The following is a 20,127-nucleotide window of genomic DNA, read 5'->3' as shown; positions in this document are numbered from 1 at the left end:
CATTCTGAGGGCCCTCATAGCTGTGAAGGTAGAAGGGGAGCACTCCAGATGCACCCATGGGTGCCTGGGTAGTACTGGCTGCCTCTCTGTGGCACCTCTCTGCCAGCCAGGCTGTGCCCCACAGAGAGGTGGGCATTGGGGTCTGCCCCCAGGGTCACGCATGGTGGTGGTGGGCACAGGGATGTGAGCCTGGCCCTGCTCTAGGGTATGCCCCAGGCACCCCCACCCCAGGCAAGGGCTAGAACAACTGGGAAGGGGACAGGGTCCCCCCAGACTGGCATGGAGGGGGGCATTAGCATGCAACTCAGCACCCCCTGCCCTCTCTGTGCCTCAGTTTCCCCAAAACAAACGAGCCTGGACAAGCAGCGCTGGCAGCTTTATTCGCTGTTAGCCGGAGGGTGGTGAGGCAGGGGGGTTGGGACGGGGCTGGCAGCCCCGGTGGAGGCAAAGGAGGTGCTGGGGGGCTGCTGGCGGGTGAAGAATTGGGCAGCAAAGGAGACAGGGTCATGGGGCTGCTGGAGGAGCAGAGCCTGGAGGAAGTCAGCCAGTAGCACCCAGAGCTCGGGGTGCTGCTGGATGTAGGTGTTGTGGGACGCTTGCAGCTCCTCCTGCAGTGGGGGGCAGGCATGGGCACCAGTGTTCCCCCCTGGGGTGCTGTGCCAGGGTGAGGGGGCAGGATCCCTGGGTCCTTTCCCACACTCGAGGAGGTGTGGGGGAGGATACTGACCAGCCTGCCCCCCCACTGTGCCCCCTAGACACCCCAGGGGAGATCCTGCTGGGGAGTGGCACAGCCCCATGTCCCCCCATCTCACCTTCCTGTCCAGAAACCAGGAGCGGAGCTGGAGGTCCTCCTCCCAGTCCAGGGGCTGTCTGGGGAAGGGGGGCCGTGGCTTGTCTCCACCTGGCAGCAGAAAGGCAGGGCAGGGAGTCCCCACTCAGCTGCCAGGCAGTGGGCAGGGGCTGCCCGTGCTGGGGGTCACAAGCCTCCCCCCTCTCAGTACCTGTCTCACCGAGGACAGATTCATCGTGCAGAAGCACGAGCATTGGGCAGCCGACCTGGACCAGCTTGGCCAAACGCCTGCGGGGGGAAGAGCTGGTGACTCCCCTCCTGGGACCCCACCAGGCTGGCAGGGCTGGGGGTGCCCCCGGCTGGACCTCCCCGTACCCGCTGGGGAGGAAGCTGCTGTGCCAGATGGTGGAGACGCCCGCGACAGTATGCATGGCTCGCTCGATCACAAACACCTCTGCCTCCGCCGAGCCCACTGCCTGCTGCTGGATCCCCAGGGCATGCTGGGGGGACATGGTCAGGGGTCACCCCTGTCCCGGAGTCACTCCTGCCCCCGGTTCCCATCCTCATGCCCGCCCCCCCCCCCCCCCCCCCCCCGCTGTCAGCCACACTCTGTTCACGCCTAACTCCTGCATCCCACCCTGCCACCCCCAACCTGAGCCAGACCCCCCACCCTATGGGCCCCCCTGCCCGGTGGCTCACGTAGCTGGAGGTGCAGAGGTGGCCCTCGGTGTCGATGGCCGGGAAGACGAGGTCAGGGGGCACTGCCTGCTGGCACGCCAGCACCCGCAGCAGCAGGAGGCTGGCGCCCTCGGGCAGCAGCCCCCGCAGCTCAGCCTGGCCGTAGGAGAAGCTCTGGCAATTTGGCTCTGCCTGCAGAGAGACCCAGCCACCTCGTGGGACAGCCACAGCTCCACTGTCCCCAGGGACAGCACCACCCAGAACCAGGGGGCACCCCTGGGTGGGACAGGCCAGCCATGGCTCCCCCCTCCCAGGATGTGCCCCATCTGGGGGAGAGAGAATAGAGACACCACCACCACCCCCCCTCACCTCTCCCTCCCGGAGGCTCTTGGTGACAGTCATCCCGTGCTGGTGGCTCACGATGTGCATCCTCCTCTCTATGGGCTGTTCCTGGAGCTGCGGGAGGGGTGGGGGGCACAGGGTGGGGTCAGAGCCAGGGCACTTCCTGAGTGGGGGCACACCCCAACACCCCTTTCAATCAGGGTACCACATCAGATGCATTGTGGGAAACTCCCCACTCCAGCTGCCCCCCAGAGTAGGGGATGGGAACCAGGCTGGTGGGACAGGGCTGGTATCCCAGCTGGGGAGGGGACACCAGGCTGTCCACAGGAGGGCCTGGCTGCAGGGCACACCCCAGGGCAGGGGCGCAGGACACGGGGAAGGGGACACGCCACCGCCACACCAGTCACCTCCAGGCGCTCCTGCTCCTCCTGCTCCAGGGTCTCCAGCTGCGGGGTCACGTAGGCTGGCAGAGCAGAGCCACGCTTAGCCCACCCCGCTGGCACTGCGGCAGTGCCCCCCACCCCAGTCCTGGGGCGGAAGAGGAACACACACCCCCCTCAAGTCGCCCCCAACCCACCTTTGAGGGTTCTGGAGCGGGGCGTGCCGTCCTGCCTGCTGCGGGAGCCGGCCTGCACCAGGAGGCAGCTCCGCACCGGCTCGCCCGCCCGCTCGTAGGGTGCCCACCGGGCTGCCAGCCACCACCGGCCCCGTGCCTGGTCCCTCGGCTGCCCCCCCGCTGCCACCAACTCCAGCGTCTCGGCGAACAGGCAGTGCTCCAGCTCCTCCGGCCCTGCCAGAGGGACCGTCAGCCCTGCCCGGGGCACCTCCGCAGCCTGGGCTGAGCCCCTCACAATCTGTACCCGGCTCAAGACCCCCCGACCCGTCCCCCTCCTGCCGGACCCGGTGCCCTCCACCGAGGACCCCCCGGAGGGGAGGGGAACAAGGAGGAGACGGGGGGGGCACCCACCGATGAGTCTCAGGAACTCGGCGGCTGCCTCGGTGAGGGCTGGCGTCTCCCGCCGGCGCTCGGAGGGGGGCTCCATGACTCGCCTGGGGGGCTCCTGCTGCCGCACCCCCCAGGTGAGGGGGCAGCACGTCTCCCCCAAACCGCGGTACACCCCCGGTGCCCACCTGTGTAACGCGGGGTGGGGGGGATGGAACCACCCGACAGACGCTCACAGTGACACCCCACTCCCGGTCCCCGCAGCCCCCCCCATCCTTCCCCACGGACCCCCAACCCCCCAGCAGCCCTCTCACCCCTCGCCCCAGCCCCCGGGGTGCCCCCCAGCCCCCAGACCTGCCCTGTCCGGTCCCAAGTGCCCCCCCCCCCCCCAAACGCCTCAGCAGTCTCCGTAGCAACGGCCTGGCCCCACGTCTTAAAGGGGCAGCGACCTCTTACGGGGTTTCACCGGGGGAAGGGAGGGGGGGACCGGCCGCAGATGAAAAAGGCCAAACAGGTACAAATCCGATCTAGCCTTTTAATTCGGGACATTCGGGTGGGGGATCCAGTCCCCAGTACAGCAGCACCCCCCCAAGGTCCCATCTCAGTGTGTGCATGTGCAGGGGGGGCTCCAGCACCAAGCATGGGGTGTTGGAGAAGAGCCCCTTGCCTGGAGACAGTGCTGCCCCCACCACGCCCCCTTGCTGGCTCCATCCCAGCCCTCCCCCCAAAGGATATGCACAGCACTGGGGGCTGCCAGGGGAAGGGGGGGCTCCCTGAGTGCTGGAGGGGGGAATTGGGGTGTCCCAGAAAAATGGGGGAGGAGGGGGTAGGAAAAGCCCTTGGTGCTGTCCCTACAGCCCCAGCAGTGGGGTGGGGGGCTAGAGACCCCCAGAAAGGGGATTGAGGTGTTTCTACATGACAGCTGGTGACCCCCATGTCTAGGGGAGCAAAGGCAGGGATCACTTATGGGGTGCCTACATGGGGGTGGGGGGGTGTCCCCCTCTTACACCCCCCCCAACCTACACCCCAGGAGGGAGATTCACAGCAAAACAAACGCCCCCATTGCCCGAGCAGCACCCAGTCCCATGGAAAGGGGGGTGTGTGTCCGGGAAGGGGTGGGGGTCTAGGTGGCTTTGTAGAGGTCCTTGCGCCTCCGCACCTCCTTCAGGACACGGGCACGGAAGGCGTCAGGGTGCTCCCCCCCGTCCCGCCGCAGCCCCAGCGCTGCCTGCAGCTCCGGCCGGTGGGTCCGCAGGAAGGGGTTGTAGCTCTGCTCCTCCCCCAGCGTGGAGGGGCACTGTGGGGGCAGCCGATCAGCCCCCCCGCCAGAGGCAGCCCCTCTGGCAGGGAGCTGGAACCCCCAGCACCCCCTTCCCCTCTGGCACCCGCCATGCAAGAGGGTGTCAGGGGCAACATCCCCACCGAAGGATGGGGAACCCTGCAAGGGGCTGGTGGGGGGGGGGGGAGCTGCAGCCAGCGGACCCCCCTGGCCTCACCGTGCTCCTCTTCTCCTGGCGCTGCTGCATCACCCACTGCAGCTTCTGCTCCAGCGCGGGGTTGTCCAGCTCCAGGAGGCTGGCGAAGGTCAGGCACTCCAGTGCGTACTCATGGCCTGCAGACCCCCGTACCCCTTAGGATCACCCTTGTCTGGCTCCCCAGCAGGGAATAGGGGGGATGTCTGCAGCTCTGCCCCGCTGTTGGGGACACTCACCTGGCCACAGCAGCGTGTCCTCGCCCAAGCCCACAGCCATGTCCAGGGAGGCGAGCATGGTCTCGGGGGAGCCCTCAAACAGCCTGCCTGAAGCCCCATGCAACCGCCTGTCACGGAGAGGGATTGGGGGGTTCCCCCAAGCCCTTCCCAGGGTGGGACACCCTCCCCAGCCACACAGGTCCAGGGTTGGGTGCACTCACCGCAGCCAGCAAGGAAGAGGAGGTCCCCAGAGAAGAGGCAGGGGGGGCCACCGAAGGGCCCCCCATCCAGCACGTACACCATATGGCCCACAGTGTGGCCGGGCGTGGCGAACGCCTCAAAGGTCAGGCAGCCCACGCTCACCTTCTCCCTGTCCTCAAGCGAGCTGCGCCAGGCATAGGGGTGCACCGTCAAAGTGCCCCCACTCCCAGCACCTTAAAACACCCACCTCCCCACGCAACCCTTCCCCAGTGCACCAGCGTCATGAGCACGCTGGGTCTCTGCCCATGGTGTGGGCAATGTGGTACTTGGGGGAGGAACTGGTGGGTGGGTGGAGCAGACAGTGGTGACTGGGGTGAAGCATTTTCCCCCCCAAAATGTACAGGCGTGCTGGGTGGGATGTAGGGTGCAGGACTTACTTGGTGAGCTCCGGGATGGCATCGAGGGCGCTGCCGTACACCTTGCAGGAGCTGTGCCGCTGGTGAAGTGCCGCGTTCCCCCCGCTGTGGTCCCTGCAGACAGGGAGGTCAGCGCCCCTAAATGTGTGTCCCCTCCCATAACCCCACCCCACATGGCGTAGGGCTGGGGGTCACCTCAGCTGGGACACCCTCCATGGCAGCCACTGAGCCCCCGAGGGCCCCCTCTGGCCCCTTACCAGTGTTTGTGGGTGCAGAATATGGCCTCCAGCATCACCCCCTCTTCTTCAATGGCAGCCTGGGAATGAGGGGGATGAAGACAGAGAGATGTGGCGAGACACAGACACCAAGTACCAGTTTCCCCCTAAACCCACCCCCCAACTCCTCAGGTGTTGGATGAGCCCTGCTGCCCTCCAACCTTGCCCCAGGCACTAAGGGCTGCAGATTAGGGGTAGATTTCCTCCCCCCCCCCCTCCCCAAAAGCCAGAGACATACCACCCCCTCACCCAGGGACACCTGAGCACTGGGCCAGGGGGATGTGGGGGTCTCACCTGCACAGCCAGGGGGTCGGAGGGGTCAATGACGGCCGCCTGACCGGAGCCAGTGTCGATGACCAGGTAGCTATAGTTGTTGGAGAGCACGGGAATGGGCAGGATTTTTACCCCTGGAGGGGCACAGACATACATTAGGGCACGAGCCCGCGGGCCAGGAAAGGGTGGGGGCCAAGCCAAACTCCCCACCTCTTAAATCAAACTCTGTTAAACATACTTTGGGCAATTTGGCAATGGCAACCCCTCCCCAGCAAGTGCCAGCGTGGGGGACACACACGACTCGCCAGGACTTACCGGGGAAGCGGCAGGGCTGGGGCGCGGAGTGGCCGTGCGGGTACCGCTCCCGGGCCTTCTTCACCTGCCGCTGGTAGAAGAGGTAGCCCAGCCGCGTGCGGGCGTACAGGCTGTACCTGGGGAGGGCAGACACCCCCCGCTGTTAACCTCCAGCCCCCCCAGGGAGCCCACTTGGGGAAGGGGCTGCTGCCAGGGCTCGGACCACCCCCGGGGGACATATACAGGGTCACTTTCCCACGCATGGGGGCTGGAGGTGCCTCCCCACCCAGATCTGCAGCGAGGGCAGAATCGGTTCCCCAGGCAAGTCCCCACAGATGCTCCAAGCAGCAAGGGCTGGGGCGGGGGAGGCATCACTGTGGGGGCGTCCATCGGTCCATACGCCTGTCCAGGAGGGCTCTGCTCACCGGGAAGGGCTTTACCTGCAGCAGCACTCTGGCTGCCGGGTGTCCCTGCGGTGTTTCCCCCCCACCCCCCAGCCCGGGGGGGGCCATGCCCAGGGCTGACCCCGCTCCAGGGGCCTGTCCTGGGTGTCATGGCCCAGGGAAGAGGGAAGCGGGAGCAGAACTGGTCGAGGAAAAGGGAAGCGAGAAACGACCCCACGGCGTGTGCCACGCAGGGGTGTAACAGACGTAGACTAGGGTGCTCGAGGTGGGGGGGGGCATTTATACATCAGCTTTGCAGGGCTGGGGACGGGGACCGGTGCCGTGGAGGACGTGCAAAGCCCCGACCTGCAAAGCCCATCCCCGGGTCAAGGGCATCCCCTGGACGGGGTCATCCTCTGCACTGGGACCGGCAGGGACACCGGGGAGGGATCTCCGGGGGCCCCCGCACCTTGGGGGTTGGGAGCCCGAAGCCGGGGAGCGGGGGCTCCCGTCAGCACCGGGCAGCAGGGCCACGGCCGGGGCACCGGGCTGGGTCAATGGTTAGACCCGAGGGAAGGAGCCCGAGGGGGGGGGGGGGGGGGGGGGAGGGTGTCAGACGCGGGGGTGACCGTCACCGTGCTGGGGGAGCCGGTGGCTGATTCCCGACCCTGCGAGACCCCCTCGGTAGCCGAGCTGCCCCCGCCTGCCCCCGCCCCCCCAGCCCGGGCAGGCCGAGCACCCGCGGAGGGCTGAAACCCCCCAGCCCCAGCCCGGCCTCTCCGTGCCAGCGGGGCCGGAGCACCCCCAAATGCCCCCGGCCCTGCCCCGTGGGGGCTCCGCACAAGCCGGGGAGGACGGGCCCTTCCTCCCGGAGGCAGAACAAAGGCGGGCGGCGGCGGCTCCCTCCCGGCGGGGGGCACCGGAGCGGCGGACACTCACCCCACGCGGAACAGCAACGGGCCGGCGAGGGCCATGAGGGCGGCGGCGGCGCGGCGGGCGAAGCGGCGGAGGGGCAGGCAGGCGGCCCACAGCCCGCGGGCACCGGCCGCCGCCGCCGCCCGCAGCGCGACCCCGCCATGCCCCGGGCGCCGCCCCCCGCGCCCCGCGGCCATGCCGCCGCCACGGCCCCGCCCCCCGCGCCCCGCCCCGCGCGTCACGCCGCCGCCCCGCCCCGCCCCGGCGCGCCCCCTGCTGGCCACGGCGCGTCACCGCCGCGGGACCGGGCGGCGCGGCGGGGGGGCGGACACGCGCACCCCCCCCCGACCGCGTCACCGGCGGAGAGGAGGGGATTTCCCCCCCGCCGCAAAGGGTGTCCCCGCAGCTGACATCACTGCCCGGGGAAGGGGGGTCCCTGAGTGACGTCAGTGTCTGCGAGAGAGGGGGCCCGGAGGGGCGGGGGGGCGGCTGGGGCCCCGTTCGGCGGGAGGGGGGTCGGGGGAGTCATTCCCGGGGAGCAACAGGCGGGGGAGCGCAGCCCCCCCCGCGGATCACCCGGCCCCCCCCGGGGCGCAGCGGCGCGGAGCCGCCGCGGGGCGGCGCAGCGGGCGGGCGGGCGGTGCCTTCCCCCGCCCCGGCCGCCCCGTCCCGGCTGGTCGCGGCCACAGCCCGGCGGAGCAGCGCGCAGCAGGTAGGGCGGCCCGGCCCCGCCGCGCACCCCCCCGCCGCTCCCGGTTCCCGCCTGGGCCACTGACGCGGGTGGGGCGCGTAGACACCCACCCGGCCTCCCCCGCCCGGCGGTCCCCCTGTTCCCCCCACTACCCACCCGCCCCGATGCCCTCTCCCCCCCCCCCCCCCCCCCCCCCCCCCCGTCCCGGCCCCCTCTGGTGTCACAGCCGGCGGGGGGGTGTCCCAGCGCCGGACCGAGCGTCCCGGAGGGTGGGAGGCCGGTCCCCGAACCGCGAGGACGCGTTACGACCTTCCCCCCACCCCTCCCCCCGCCGCACCCCCATCCCCGGAGCGGGTGGGGGGGCACTTCGGGTCGAGGTTCAGCGCGGCGTAGGTAGTGGGGGCAGAATGGGGTCCCGTGGGGGGACAGGACGCCCACGGGCGGGACCCTGCTGTAGGGCTGGTGCTGTTTTTTGGACCCCGCAGGATCGCGTGGGGGGGTAATTGGAGCGCGGCGTGGGGTCACTGTCCGTTGTGCTGTGGAGGGTGTCCCCAAGGTCCTGGGGTGTCTCAGGAAGTGAGGGCAGGGGTCTGTGCCCAGAAGGGTGTGGGGTGGCACCGTTGGGGGGTGCGTGGGGATGCCTGGGCTTGGGCACAGGAGAGCACCTCAGTCACACGTCCCTGCCCACGGGGAGGGGCTCGAGGGGGGGAGCAGAGAGGTGGCAGCAGTGCTGAGGTCTTGCAAACTCGTGTCTTGTGTGACTGGCACTGGGAGGGCAGTGGGGGAACCCAGCCTGGGTGGGCTGCACTGACCCCGCGCTGCGCCAGGCTCAGTTGTGTTGTGCTGTACCAGGCTGTGCCGTGCCGTGCCGTGCCAGGCTGTGCCATGCTGAGCCGTGCCGTGCCGAGCCGTGCTGTGCGGTACCAGGCTGTGCTGTGCCATACCAAGCCCTGCCATACTGGTGGGAGCTTCCAGGCTCCTCTGGGAAGTCACATGCTTTCCCAGGCAGCCTCATCACAGGGAGCCGTGGGGAAAGCGGGGCCTCACCCCAAACCCTGGTCCTCCCCCCATGGTGGCCCTTGGCACCCCAGGGTCCCTGTGGAACTGGTGGCAGAGGCCTGAGCCTCTGGAGCAGCTGACCGGGACGTTGCCCAGTGCCACCCTTGGGGCGGAGCTGGGGGTGACAGCCACCCGCGTCCCAGGTCCCCACCATGTGCGCCTTATCTGTGCTGAGTCACGGTGACCCGTCCCTGGGGAAGTCACGTCATGCTGGGGCCACCGAGCTGTCCTGGGTGGCCCTGTGGCTGGTGACTTCTGGTTTCAGGGCCTCGCTGTGTTGCGACCTGGGGCGGGTGCAGGGTGCTACCTGCCTCCCGGGGTGCGGCGCAGGGACCCGTCAAGCTGGTTCCTTCCCTGTTCTTGAGGCTACCCCACTGGGGTGGGGACGGGGGGGCTGGGGCAGCCAGTGGACTCTTGCCATGGGCACAGGATGGGACCCCCCGATGACCATGTGCCGGCCGGATTCACCCCGCTTTCCCCAGATGCCTGGGTTCCCTTTTGGGGACTCTGGTCCCCCCTAAGTTGGTGCCAGTTCCAGGGGTTTGTTTTCCTGGGGTCAGGCTCCTATTTTGGGCCCTTCCCTGGCCCCGCAGATGAGGCAGTGCCAGGGGGCACTGGGTATTTTTTGGGAAACGGCAGAACAGTGAAAGTGAAACTTCCCAGCCAGGTGGTCATTGCCACACTGGTTATTTTTAGCACCACCGTCATCAATGGCGAAGGGTGGCGTGGCCGTGGCAGTTCTGCCGCGGCTGGGACAGACGGATGGTGAGAGGGATGGAAGGATGGACATTGAGCTGCTTGCCCTGGCCCGTCATGGCTGGCCCGGGTGTGCCCCCCGCAGCACCCCTGCCCGCCCAGCCCGGCTGCTGGAAGCGCTGGCGTCATGTTGAAGGAAGCTGCCGGTCCCCTCCCAGCCTCATCTCAGTTGGGGTGAGATCCTGGTCCCTTCCCAGGGACAGTTCTAGGGTCACGTCACAGCTGCAGGCAGGGGGAATGTGGGGGGTCTTGGCACCTGCCTGCACCTCGGGGTGGGAGTCACCCGGTGCCAGCGCTGGGGGGGTGGCAGGCGTGTAAAGGCCTGGCACCGGCTCCTGGCAGTGCCATTGTTTTCCTGGCCTTGGAGATCCTGCCGTCCTCCTCCGCCTCCTCCTCCTCCTTCTCCTTCTCCTCCTCCTGGGGCCAAGTCCAGCAGCTGGCCCTGGGCCCAGGCTGGCTGCTTGCGACTGCCGGGGGCTCTGTGAGGGGGCCTGGCGTGGCCAGGGAGGGGAGCTCAGCCACAGGGGGGATCCTGGCTCCCCTCCCTGGGGACACATCTGCCTCCCTTCGAGGTGATACAAGTGGCACTTGTCCCTATAAATCCCTGGGGGGAACTCAGGAGTTCTGGAGGCCCTGCGTGACCCCCTGGGCTGCCAGGTGGGGGGCACCCCCAAAATTGGGGGGAGGGGGGCAGTGGGGTCTACAAGGATGTGATCAGGATCAGGCCCTGTGTTTCCATGCCAGGCAGCGGGCAGGGTGATGCCATTTGCCCCCAGGGCGGTGCCACCAGGAGCTGGATACCAGCCAGGGCACAGAGGGGGGGGGTTGTGTGTGTGTGCTCCCTGCCCACCCCCCCGGCAATGGCAGGGTGGGCTCCAGAGGCCACGTCCCTGCTGTGGCTTGAGTCAGCGCGTGGCTGTGCCCTGCCTGTGGCTGGCCACTGACGCAGGCCCCGGGGACTCAGGGCACAAGAATGCAGGTGGCCCTGGCCAAGGGACGTCCCTTGCCTCTCGTTGACCCTCTGGCATTGAGGCCAGCTCGTCCTTATTAATTAGAAGCCGCTATTAAAGTGGGAGGAGGAGGTTTTGTGGCTCCACTGTCCCCTGTGTCCCCGCACCTGCGGCTCTGCTTGCCGGGGACACGTCCTTCCTGGGGAGGGGGGGACCTGCGCTAACACCCCCCCATCTTCTGTCCCCTCCAGGTGGCTGCGGGAGACACAGGGAGCCGGCATGGCACAGCCCAGCGCACCCCCACCCTATGACGACAAGAACCCCCTCTACCCTCCACCCCCAGGGGGGTACCCCCAGCCCCCCCACTATGCTGGGGGGTACCCACAGCCTGGGGGATACCCTGCAGCAGGGGGATACGTGCAGCCAGGGGGATACGCGCAGCCAGGGGGGTACCCAGCAGCAGGAGGGTACCCCCAGCCGGGGATGGCCATGCCCACCATGCCTATTCGGTTTGGTAAGTGGGGGCACTTCGGTTTTTTTCTGGAGGGGACACTAGAAACAAGAACCAAGGCTGCACAGCCTACCCTGGTGCTGAGGGGTGTCCCCTGCTGCAGGTGACGATGGCATTGGGGACGGCTCCCCCTTCCAATCAGTTGACTGGGACGACAGGAAAGTCCGGCACACCTTCATCCGCAAGGCAAGTCCTAGGAGGCCAGGGGCACCCATCAGGGTAGGGGGGGACACGCTGGGGTGGGGGCCGGCTGCTGATACCCCTCCTCGTGTCTCTCGCAGGTCTACGCCATCATCTCTCTGCAGCTGCTGGTGACGGTGGGGATAATCTCTGTGTTCACCTTTGTGTAAGTGGAAGGTCCCTCCTTAGCCTTGCCTGGAAAAGGCTGGGGGGAGTCTGGCCCTGTGTCCCCTGGGGGTGGTCCTGCAGGGACAGTAGTTGCTGTTGCCCCTCCCTCACGCTCGTCTCTCCTGTCCCACAGCTCCCCTGTCCGCTCCTTCGTCCAGAGGAACGTTGCCATCTACTACGCCTCATAGTGAGTAGGGGGTCCGCTGGCTTGCGCCCTCCCAGGTGCCCTCTGGCAGCTGGGCACCCCACAGTTTCAGACTCCCAGCCCGGGGGGTCATGGTGGGGGGGTCGCAGGGCTGACACCCGCTGTCTTTCTCTGCAGCGCCGTGTTCCTGGTGACCTACTTGGTGCTGGCTTGCTGCCAGGGTCCCCGGTGAGTCGCTGGTGAGGGGGTCTCCAGGTCATCAGGAGCAGGGGCCCTGCCTGAGGCTGCCCCTGGGGGTTGGGGACCAAGGGGACATGACATGGCCGCTGTCACCAGCTCATCTCTCTTCCCATTTCGTCCCCAGGAGACGCTTTCCCTGGAACATCATCCTGCTGAGCATCTTCGTGAGTGGGCTGAGGCTAGCGGGGGGCGGGGGGGTAGGGGTGTCCCCATGGCACCCCAGCTCCCCAGGAGGGCTGGGAGGGGTAGGGGGACATCTGGGCAGGCGGGAGGCAGCTGGGAACTGCTGCCCCCCATGGTGCTGCTCATCCCGCTAAGCTCACCCTTCTCTCCCACAGACGCTCGCCATGGGGCTGATGACAGGAACGATCGCCAGGTATGCCCCAGGGAACCCGTGGTGACAGGAGCTGGGGTCCCTCCTGTCCTCCACTGTGTGGCCAGCTCAAATGAGAGGCTGCCAGGAGCCTGGGGACACCCTGGTCCCCTGGGCTCAGGGACAGTGGGGTCCCTGTGAAGGATCAGGGCTGTGGGGAGTCACCAACACCCCCCTGGCACCCCAAAGCATGGGGTGACTCTGGTGTCCCCTTGGTCCACAGCATGTACCGGACTAACGCTGTCCTGATCGCCATGCTCATCACTGCCATCGTGGCCATCATTGTCACCATCTTCTGCTTCCAGACCAAGGCAAGGAGGGGGATGTGCCCTGTCGTGCCCTGGGGGGGGTCAGGTGCGGGGAGCCAGGTGGTGGGGACAGCCCAGGCTCCCATGACATGTTTTTTTTCCCCCTGGCAGGTTGATTTTACATCATGTCCGGGGCTCTTCTGTGTGCTGGGCATCGTGGTCATGGTGACCGGGATTGTCACCGCCATCGTCCTCTCCTTCAAATACGTGAGTGAGGGAAACAGAGGGGCTGTGGGGTGCCAAGGGTGTCTCCAGGGCTGGCACGGGCTGGGGGGTTTGGGTGGTCCCCATTCCTGAGAAGCAGGGTGTGGTGCCAGCCATGGCAGAGGCAGCTTGCCCGCAGGGAGAGGGTGCGTCAGCTGGCGTCAGCATCAGCAGCATCTCCTCAGGAGCCAGGTGCGGGCAGGACCTGCCCTGCCTTGCCCGCTGCCTGCAGCACCCTGGCTCACCCTGCCTGTGTCCCCTTCCCCGTGCAGGTCCCCTGGCTCCACATGCTGTATGCAGCCATCGGCGCCATCGCCTTCACTCTGGTGAGTTGATGGCTGGGCTGGGCAGAGGGGATCAGGCAGAGGAACTGGGAGGGGGGAACCCCCACTGTGTTCCTGCCTGACACCTTCTGCCCCCCCAGTTCCTCGCCTATGACACCCAACTTGTGCTGGGGAACAGGAAGAACACACTGAGCCCTGAGGAGTATGTCTATGGTGCCCTCACCATCTACACCGACATCGTCTATATCTTCACCTTCATCCTACAGATTGTGGGCCGGGATTAGCCCTGGGAACCCTCCTCTCCCCTTCTTGATGCCCCTCACCCCCTCTTCTGGCCTCTGTACAGGATATGGCCACTTACCACGACTCCTAATGCTTTGGCATCCCTACCCCTAGGCTGCTAAGGAAAAGGCTTCCCTTGATCACCCCCTGACAAACCTCCAAGGGTGGTGGGGGGACCGCCTGCCAGTGTTTAGGCAGTGCTTGACCTCGGCACCGCTTGCTGAGGCTGTGCCAGTGGTGCCGGGCTGGCAGCGGAGTGCCACGGTCCTGCCTGGGCACGGGGAGCTGGCAGCAGCCGCTGGGATCGTGTTGGGATTTTTTTGGCAGAGGCTGGTTGGTGTCATTCACTTGGTGCCTTAAGCGCGGCTCCAGCCGTGCCCCCTCCCTGAGCTGTGGCAGTGCCTGGTGTGGGCAGGGGGCAGCTGGGACCCCCGTGGCAGGACTTGTGGCAGAGCTCATGTCGCAGAGGCCCTGCAGCCACAGAGTGGGCAAAGTTGCACTTGCTAAATAAAACACTTTAATTTTCCAGACGGTCCTAGTCTTACTGGTGTGGCGACTCCCACAAAAAACCTGTTGGCAGCTTCAGTGGGCTTTGGGGTGGAAAAAACAAGGTCGAGCTGCTCTAGGCCTGGCCTCCCTCCCCTGCCTGTACTCCTCCACCCCTGTAAGCAGATTCCCTGGCTGCAGAGCAGCTGGGCCTCCCCCCGCTGCGGGGGCAGGCAGAGCCTGGGGCTGAGCACTGAGGGAACAACCGCCATGGCACCAAGCTGTTCCACTCACCAGGGATGAGGTTTATTTGTCCTTATGCAGCCCCATGGCCACCCCACGGTCTGGATGGGGAGGGCAGGTGCCAGTGCTGCATGTCCCACGTCAGCCAGTCCCTTCAAGGTGCCACGTGGGGTGCCAGGCAGGGGGAGGCCCAGCTATGCCCGCTTGAACACCCTCTCATATCGCTCCGTCTCATACTCGCCCTGGTTGGCTTCCATCATCTTTCGGCGGATTTTGAGCTGCTCCAGACGGTTTTTGTCCACTTGCCGCTTGGCCAGGAGGAAGAAGATGATGCCACAGGGCAATCCGATGGCCCTGCAGGACAGCCGGTGGGCAGGACATGGAGAGAGCTGGTGGGGAAACAAGGGCCCTGTGCCACCCTCGGGTGGCACAGACACCCCTCCGCTGAGTGCTGCAGCCCCCCAGGCCACCCCATCCCACGCCGGGCCCCGCAGAGCAGCGGAGCTCCCGGGTGCCGAGTCTCTCCCACCGCCTGAGCCACTCACCAGGCCACCCCCACCGGCTTCATCGGGTTCTTGCCCTTCTTGCGCGTGGGGATGTACTCCACCCCCTCGGGGAGCCCCCTGCTGCCGGGCTCCGGGCCCGCCCGTGGCCCCGCCGGCCGGCGGCAGCTCTGCCCGAGGAACCTTGTGCCCGGCAGGGCCGGTCGCCCCCGGGGCCTGGCGGGACGCGCTGCCGCCAGCAGCCCTGCGGGGAGAGAGGTGTTAGGGTGGGGCCCGAGCTGCCGGAAGCCTCTGCCCTTACCCCCGCCCTTACCCCCGCCCCTGCCTCTGCCCCGGCGGGGGCTTGGGGGGCGTGGCCTGAACGATCCGGGGCGTGGTCAAGCGCGCCAAGGGCGTGGCTCTACGACCCCTCCTCAGCCGGGCGGGGCCCTGCGGGCTTGGGGCGTCCCGGGGAGCGGCGGGGGGAGGTGTCGGAGGCCGCGGGACCGTGCGGCGAGGGTGGTGGCGGGACGCTGCCGGTCCCCCCGCCCCGGGGCCGCCCCCTCCACCCGCCCGCCGTTACCCCGCAGTCCGCTGAGCGCCGCCGCCATGGTGGGCCGTGCCGGTGTGCGGCAGCCCCGCTGCATGCCGGGAGCTGCAGTCCACCGCGCGCGGGCTGCCGGGGGGCGGCGCTGCCCCGCTGCGCTCGAAAAACTACAGCTCCCAGAACGCACTGCGCGGGGGGCGGGGTCTGCCCGCCCCGATGGCGGAAAGGGCGGGGTCCGGGTGAGGACGCGAGTCGTGGTTGGCTGAGGCGGGAGGGTGGCGGGTGGGGATTGGCTGGGGCGGGGCCAGCGGCGGAAGCAGCGGCGGAAGCGGCGGCGGCGGCGGGGGGGGGCGCGCGGGCAGGCCGGCATGGAGCCCGCCGAGGGCCCGGGGGCGCTGGGCTTCCATGGCGACGAGGAGATCATCGAGGTGGTGGAGCTGGGCCCGCCCGGGCCGGGTGAGACGGGGCGCCCCGCGCCGCGCACTGAGCAGGGCCTGCGGGGGCTCCGGCCTCCCGCCGGGGCACCGGGCCCGCTCCGGCCCCGCCCCAGCGCCAGGCCCGGCCGCGGGTCCCGGCCCGTTTTCCCCGGGCGCGTGGCCTCTTCCCCGCGTCGCGTCCCGCTCCTTTGCGGCTCCTCTGCTTCGGGTCTCCAGGCCGCGCCGGCCTCGGGATCGCGCATCCCTCCCGCTGCCCCGTCCCCGGGGGACCCCCGAGGTCCCCCCGTGCCCGCAGCCGCCTGCTCTGGAAGGGCCGAGCCCGGCAGGCGGCGGGCCGCGTCCTGACCTTCGCCCTCTGCAGATGACCTGGCTGATGAGATGGAGGACGTGGACTTTGACGACGAGGGGGCGGAAGAGCCCGACGCTGAGGCTTGGGAGACAGAGGACGACGAGGGGGTGGAGGATGGCATGGAGGCGCAGGACGACAGCGAGGTCACGTTCTCCCTCCACTCGGGTGAGCGGTGGGCACGGGCAGCAGCAGCTGGAGTCCCCATCAGGGCCTGCTCCCACCCAGGCTTTTCCCAGAGTGACGGGGTGCAGCGGGTCCTTACAAGGCTGCCATCTCTCAGCCGTCCCTGTGACAGCCATCACGACTCAGGGGTGCCTTGGGCTGGCATCGTTTCTACCTTATACTCAGGTAGAGAAGCCCTTTGAGCCTCCTACCAGGGCAGCTCACCCTGAGCCCAGCAGACAGCCTGTGCTGCTCTTTCCCCATGGAAAGAATGGATTCTCACTGGTTTGGGTCGGGAATTCAGCTCACTGACATCCTGCCCAGACTGAGTGCTGTGTGGGGTTTGGATCCCCTGGGAGCATCAGCTGGGGTGTGAGTGGTGTCCGAGCCATGTAGCCTCTCTTTACTCTTCTGTGAAGCTTCTGTTTTCTGTGTGAGCCTCGACCCCAAGACCAACACGTTGGCAGTGACAGGCGGGGAAGATGACAAGGCCTTTGTGTGGCGTGTGAGTGACGGAGAGCTCCTGTTTGAATGCTCAGGTGAGGTGCTCAAGGCTGTCCAAGTAAGTGGCTGTGTCCCCTCTCAGCCACATCTCTCTGGACATGCTGTTCCCCAGCTTATGCTTTGCTGGAGCTGGGCTCCTGACTGTCCTCCATAGCTTGGTCTGAGCAGTCTTTATTCCCTGACACCTCTAGGACACAAGGATTCGGTCACATGTGCTGGCTTCAGTCATGATTCCGTGTTTGTGGCCACGGGTGACATGTCTGGGCTTATCAAAGTGTGGCGGGTGGACACCAAGGAAGAAGTGTGGTCCTTCGAGGTGGGGGACTTGGAGGTGAGTGGCGGGACCCCTGGTGCTGTGGGGAGATGGTGGGCCAGCAGCCGGGACTCAGCTGGGTGGCAGGGAGTGGCAGCATCCCTGTGACGCTGCCTGTCCCTCTCTGCCCAGTGGATGGAGTGGCACCCTCAAGCCCATGTCCTTCTGGCGGGCACAGCTGATGGCAACTCCTGGATGTGGAAGATCCCCAGTGGAGACTGCAAAACCTTCCAGGGCCCCGCGTGTCCAGCCACGTGTGGCAGGATTCTGCCTGATGGTGAGACTTTGGGGTTGAGAATGTCACCAGCGACAGATCCTGCTGCCCCCATCTGCTCTCCTGCTTCTGCCAGTTTGTGCTGAGTGGGAGGTGGAGGAACGAGGGGAGCTCTGGCTTTATCCGCTCGGCCCTGTCTCACCCAGGAAAGCGAGCGGTGGTGGGGTACGAGGATGGGACCATGCGCATCTGGGACCTGAAGCAGGGAACCTCGCTGCATGTCCTGAAAGGTAGGAAAAGGTTAATCACTTGGGGGGCTCCCTAGCTGGGCAACCGCCCCTTCCAGTGGGCTCTGACCTCTGTGCAGGTGGAGAGGTGGCACCCTCTAAGGCCAGGGCCTGCTCCATGCCCCTGGGTGCTGGCAGAGCTGGCCAAGGTAGAGGCTGCAGGGGGGTGGGTTTCGAGGCCCAGCAGGTCTCCACAGGGAGGACACATGGAGCTCATGCCTCTCCTGCTCGCCCTTCAGGCCAGGATGGCCACCAGGACCCCTTGACGTGTGTGGCCAGCAACCAAGACGGCAGTTTGATCATGACGGGCTCTGTGGACTGTCACGCCAAGCTGGTCAACTCTGCCACGGGCAAGGTGGGTCTCTGTGGGTGGGGTCAGAGCCAGGACCCCAGGGGGACCAGCCTCCCAAGCCCCTGTCCTGGTCCAGGCCCGTGTCTCTGGGTGGTTTGGGTCTCTTCTGGCCCCAAGCAGGCTGTGGTGGCCACTAGCAACCAGCAGGAGGCGCCCTTGGCCAACACAGCGGCTTCCTCCTAGCTACCGGTGGGACCTGGAGCTGGGTGGTCCTGCTGGGCTGGTAAAAGGAAGTTCCCCCCTCCTTGTTTACTCCAAGGAGCTGAGGTTTTGGGGTCAGGCCTTAGTGTCCAGGGGATATAAGGCTCGATCCCGGGTAAGGCAGGGGACCTCGGTGTGACTGGGGGTCCCCTTCCCCTCCCCACGGGGACTAGTCGGCCTCCCTCCCCCCAGGTGGTGTGCGTGTTCAAGATGGAGAGCATGGCCCCCAAGGCCCCCGCCGGTGAGGGTGAGGAGGCAGAGTCCAACTCGGTGGAGTCACTGGGCTTCTGCAACGTGTGAGTGTGGGGACAGCCCCTCTTTGGTGCTAGATCTTACAGGGGTTGTTACAAATGGATCCATTTCCATCCCTTGTGCTTGTTCTGCTGTGTTCCTCTCGCCTCCATCCTCCCCAGCTGGCTGTAGAGATCCTGGGTCATGTGGGTGTGACACAAAGGATAATGGACACCAGCTGCTCAGTCATCCCTGCAACGCGTTGGGTTTCTGGGCTAGCCTCATGGACAACTCTGGCTGGGATACCCTCCAGACATGGCTGCTGGGGATCTTTCCTGCCAGGACGTTGTCTTCTCCCTCATGAACCTTGGGCTGGTTGCTGACTCTCGCTGTCCTGTTGGGTTTCCTGACTGGGGTGTTTCATGTCCCTCATTTTCTTGATACGCTGTAGCCCGCAGCAAAGAATTTGCCTTCAACCTTGATCCTTCACGTGCTTCCACCCCTGCTCCCCCCAGGCTTTTGTAATACCTGTTCACCCCTGCAGGATGCCACTGGCTGCTGTGGGCTACCTGGATGGGACGCTGGCTATCTATGACCTCTCCACACAGAGCTTGAGGCATAAGTGCCAACATGAGGTACTACCCTATCCCCTCTCCCGTGGAGCCCTGGGGCTTTCCTGGGGCCAGTTCCCAATTTGTGCTTCTCCCTGGGCCCCCAGGCTTCCTCAAAGGCAGCTGCAGTTCCTGCACAGAGGATGTGTCCTAGAGCTGGGCCCTGGGGGCTGGCAGCTGACACTTAGGGGGGGGGGGGGGGGGGGCATGTGGAGGGAGCTGAGACTTTCGGGGGGGTCCTCAGTGCTCACCCTGTGGCCTTCCCCTGCCGCAGTCAGGGATTGTGCAGTTGCTGTGGGAAGAGAGCTCGGCCGTGGTGTACACCTGCAGCCTGGACGGGGCCGTGCGGCTCTGGGACGCCCGCTCGGGGAAGATGATCAGCGAGTACCGAGGGCACTCGGCCGAAATCCTCGACTTCGCTGTCAACAAGTGAGGGGGGAAGCCCTACACCTCTTCTCTGCTGGGCGGAGGGAGCAGGGGCGACAGGGGCCTCCAGCCTCAGGAACTCAAATCACGAGCTGCCTTTCTTTTGGGTGCCCCGGGGTCTGGACCCAAGGTCGTGGGACAGACCCTGGTCCAGGTGGAGAGTTGGGGGTCTCAGGGGGGAGCAGTGCAGATCAGAGCTGGGCCAGGGGCATTGGGTGAGGGATACCCAAAGCCCCCAGGCCCATCTCTGAGCCCTGTCTCCCCCCAGGGATGCCTCCATTGTGGTAACAACCTCTGGCGACCACCAAGCCAAAGTCTTCTGCGTCCAGCGCCCTGATCGCTAGGAGTGGTGCTGAGGGACGGTGTCCTGGCTCTGCCCCCTGGCTCTTGTACAGAGGGAGGAGGGAGATGGGTTTCACCACCCTTCTCCAGTGCGTGCTTTGTAATTTTCCAGCCTGCCCTGCTTTGCCCTCACCCTCTGGGGGCCAAGCCTGGGGTTTTGTATGAAAATGTCTTTTAATTATATAAATTATTTCACTTAACTGGATGCCATCCACTCTGCTTGTTGGGGGGAAGAGGACCTGGGGAGCTGTGCTCCCTCCCTCCTCAGGCATCTCCCCAACATCCAACCCTGGCCTGAGGATCAATGACAGATGGGTTTATGCTGGTCTGGGTGGAGGCAGCCACCCCCCTCCTGTCCCTCCCTGTTAGGGGAATGAGGGGGTCAGGGTAGGAGGGAAGGGTGCAGATTGCTAACTGAGTGTAGGAGAATCCAGTTCTATGCAGCCCAGGAATTCCCTAACACAACAGGCTGTTCACTCCCACTTCAGCCCCCAAGATAGAGATCACCAGAAGTTAATTTGCTGTGGGATACAGTAATTATCTCCCTTGTGCCTCTGACTTTGACTACCCCTTCCAGGGCAAGGCCACA

At 66.4% G+C, this 20,127-nt stretch overlaps 4 protein-coding genes across 6 annotated transcripts; 2 read left to right on the top strand and 2 right to left on the bottom strand.

The window, feature by feature from the left end:
- Window positions 1–377: 377 nt before the first annotated feature.
- On the bottom strand, window positions 378–2,853 carry CATIP (ciliogenesis associated TTC17 interacting protein). The gene is made up of 9 exons (XM_074910672.1): window positions 2,778–2,853; window positions 2,388–2,600; window positions 2,161–2,273; window positions 1,838–1,969; window positions 1,490–1,660; window positions 1,166–1,290; window positions 1,002–1,078; window positions 813–901; window positions 378–608 (listed from the first exon to the last, which is right to left on the bottom strand). The coding sequence occupies exons 1-9, from the start codon at window positions 2,851–2,853 to the stop codon at window positions 378–380; spliced, it is 1,227 nt and encodes a 408-aa protein (XP_074766773.1).
- Window positions 2,854–3,281: 428 nt separating this feature from the next.
- On the bottom strand, window positions 3,282–15,207 carry PNKD (PNKD metallo-beta-lactamase domain containing). 2 transcript variants are annotated; one of them, XM_074911394.1, is made up of 10 exons: window positions 15,146–15,207; window positions 14,626–14,827; window positions 5,924–6,039; window positions 5,630–5,742; window positions 5,318–5,376; window positions 5,082–5,174; window positions 4,665–4,828; window positions 4,465–4,551; window positions 4,250–4,365; window positions 3,282–4,050 (listed from the first exon to the last, which is right to left on the bottom strand). In XM_074911394.1, the coding sequence occupies exons 1-10, from the start codon at window positions 15,171–15,173 to the stop codon at window positions 3,877–3,879; spliced, it is 1,152 nt and encodes a 383-aa protein (XP_074767495.1). In that variant the 5' UTR covers window positions 15,174–15,207; the 3' UTR covers window positions 3,282–3,876. The 2 variants fall into 2 exon arrangements, with proteins under 2 accessions (XP_074767495.1, XP_074767496.1); XM_074911395.1 differs by lacking the exons at window positions 14,626–14,827; window positions 15,146–15,207 and adding an exon at window positions 7,225–7,397.
- Window positions 7,809–13,881, top strand: TMBIM1 (transmembrane BAX inhibitor motif containing 1). The gene is made up of 12 exons (XM_074911396.1): window positions 7,809–7,912; window positions 10,908–11,170; window positions 11,271–11,353; window positions 11,449–11,513; window positions 11,649–11,702; window positions 11,838–11,888; window positions 12,025–12,064; window positions 12,239–12,276; window positions 12,497–12,584; window positions 12,693–12,788; window positions 13,058–13,111; window positions 13,210–13,881. The coding sequence occupies exons 2-12, from the start codon at window positions 10,936–10,938 to the stop codon at window positions 13,351–13,353; spliced, it is 948 nt and encodes a 315-aa protein (XP_074767497.1). The 5' UTR covers window positions 7,809–7,912; window positions 10,908–10,935; the 3' UTR covers window positions 13,354–13,881.
- A 242-nt stretch (window positions 15,208–15,449) lies between the features above and the next one.
- On the top strand, window positions 15,450–20,028 carry AAMP (angio associated migratory cell protein). Of its 2 annotated transcripts, none has more exons than XM_074911393.1 (11): window positions 15,450–15,565; window positions 15,908–16,060; window positions 16,477–16,596; window positions 16,753–16,892; window positions 17,007–17,151; window positions 17,295–17,378; window positions 17,615–17,730; window positions 18,121–18,224; window positions 18,704–18,794; window positions 19,045–19,199; window positions 19,465–20,028. In XM_074911393.1, exons 1-11 carry the CDS (start codon window positions 15,478–15,480, stop codon window positions 19,538–19,540), a joined length of 1,272 nt encoding a protein of 423 aa, XP_074767494.1. In that variant the 5' UTR covers window positions 15,450–15,477; the 3' UTR covers window positions 19,541–20,028. The 2 variants fall into 2 exon arrangements, with proteins under 2 accessions (XP_074767494.1, XP_074767493.1); XM_074911392.1 differs by having other exon boundaries at window positions 17,573–17,730.
- The last annotated feature ends 99 nt before the right edge of the window (window positions 20,029–20,127 follow it).

The sequence above is a fragment of the Athene noctua genome, chromosome 7 (genome assembly GCF_965140245.1).
Source record: "Athene noctua chromosome 7, bAthNoc1.hap1.1, whole genome shotgun sequence".
In the NCBI taxonomy this organism is placed as follows: Eukaryota; Metazoa; Chordata; class Aves; order Strigiformes; family Strigidae; genus Athene; species Athene noctua.
This window is presented reverse-complemented; position numbering and strand designations above follow the sequence as displayed.

Excerpts from the sequence above, each read along its gene's own strand:
- PNKD (XM_074911394.1), bottom strand. The coding sequence starts at position 15,173 with ATGGCGGCGGCGCTCAGCGGACTGCGGG. Across the intron at positions 6,040-14,625 it reads AAGCCGGTGGGGGTGGCCTG|GTACAGCCTGTACGCCCGCA; the intron begins GTGAGTGGCTCA and ends TGCCCTCCCCAG. Across the intron at positions 4,829-5,081 it reads GCCATCCCGGAGCTCACCAA|CTCGCTTGAGGACAGGGAGA; the intron begins GTAAGTCCTGCA and ends TGCCTGGCGCAG.
- TMBIM1 (XM_074911396.1), top strand. The coding sequence starts at position 10,936 with ATGGCACAGCCCAGCGCACCCCCACCCTATGACGACAAGAACCCCCTC. Across the intron at positions 11,354-11,448 it reads GGCACACCTTCATCCGCAAG|GTCTACGCCATCATCTCTCT; the intron begins GCAAGTCCTAGG and ends TGTCTCTCGCAG. Across the intron at positions 12,277-12,496 it reads ATGACAGGAACGATCGCCAG|CATGTACCGGACTAACGCTG; the intron begins GTATGCCCCAGG and ends CTTGGTCCACAG.
- AAMP (XM_074911392.1), top strand. The coding sequence starts at position 15,478 with ATGGAGCCCGCCGAGGGCCCGGGGGCGCTGGGCTTCCATGGCGACGAG. Across the intron at positions 17,379-17,572 it reads CTCGCTGCATGTCCTGAAAG|GGAGGACACATGGAGCTCAT; the intron begins GTAGGAAAAGGT and ends AGGTCTCCACAG. Across the intron at positions 17,731-18,120 it reads TCAACTCTGCCACGGGCAAG|GTGGTGTGCGTGTTCAAGAT; the intron begins GTGGGTCTCTGT and ends CCCTCCCCCCAG.
- CATIP (XM_074910672.1), bottom strand. The coding sequence starts at position 2,853 with ATGGAGCCCCCCTCCGAGCGCCGGCGGGAGACGCCAGCCCTCACCGAG. Across the intron at positions 1,291-1,489 it reads ACCTCTGCACCTCCAGCTAC|CATGCCCTGGGGATCCAGCA; the intron begins GTGAGCCACCGG and ends ATGTCCCCCCAG. Across the intron at positions 1,079-1,165 it reads AGCAGCTTCCTCCCCAGCGG|GCGTTTGGCCAAGCTGGTCC; the intron begins GTACGGGGAGGT and ends TTCCCCCCGCAG.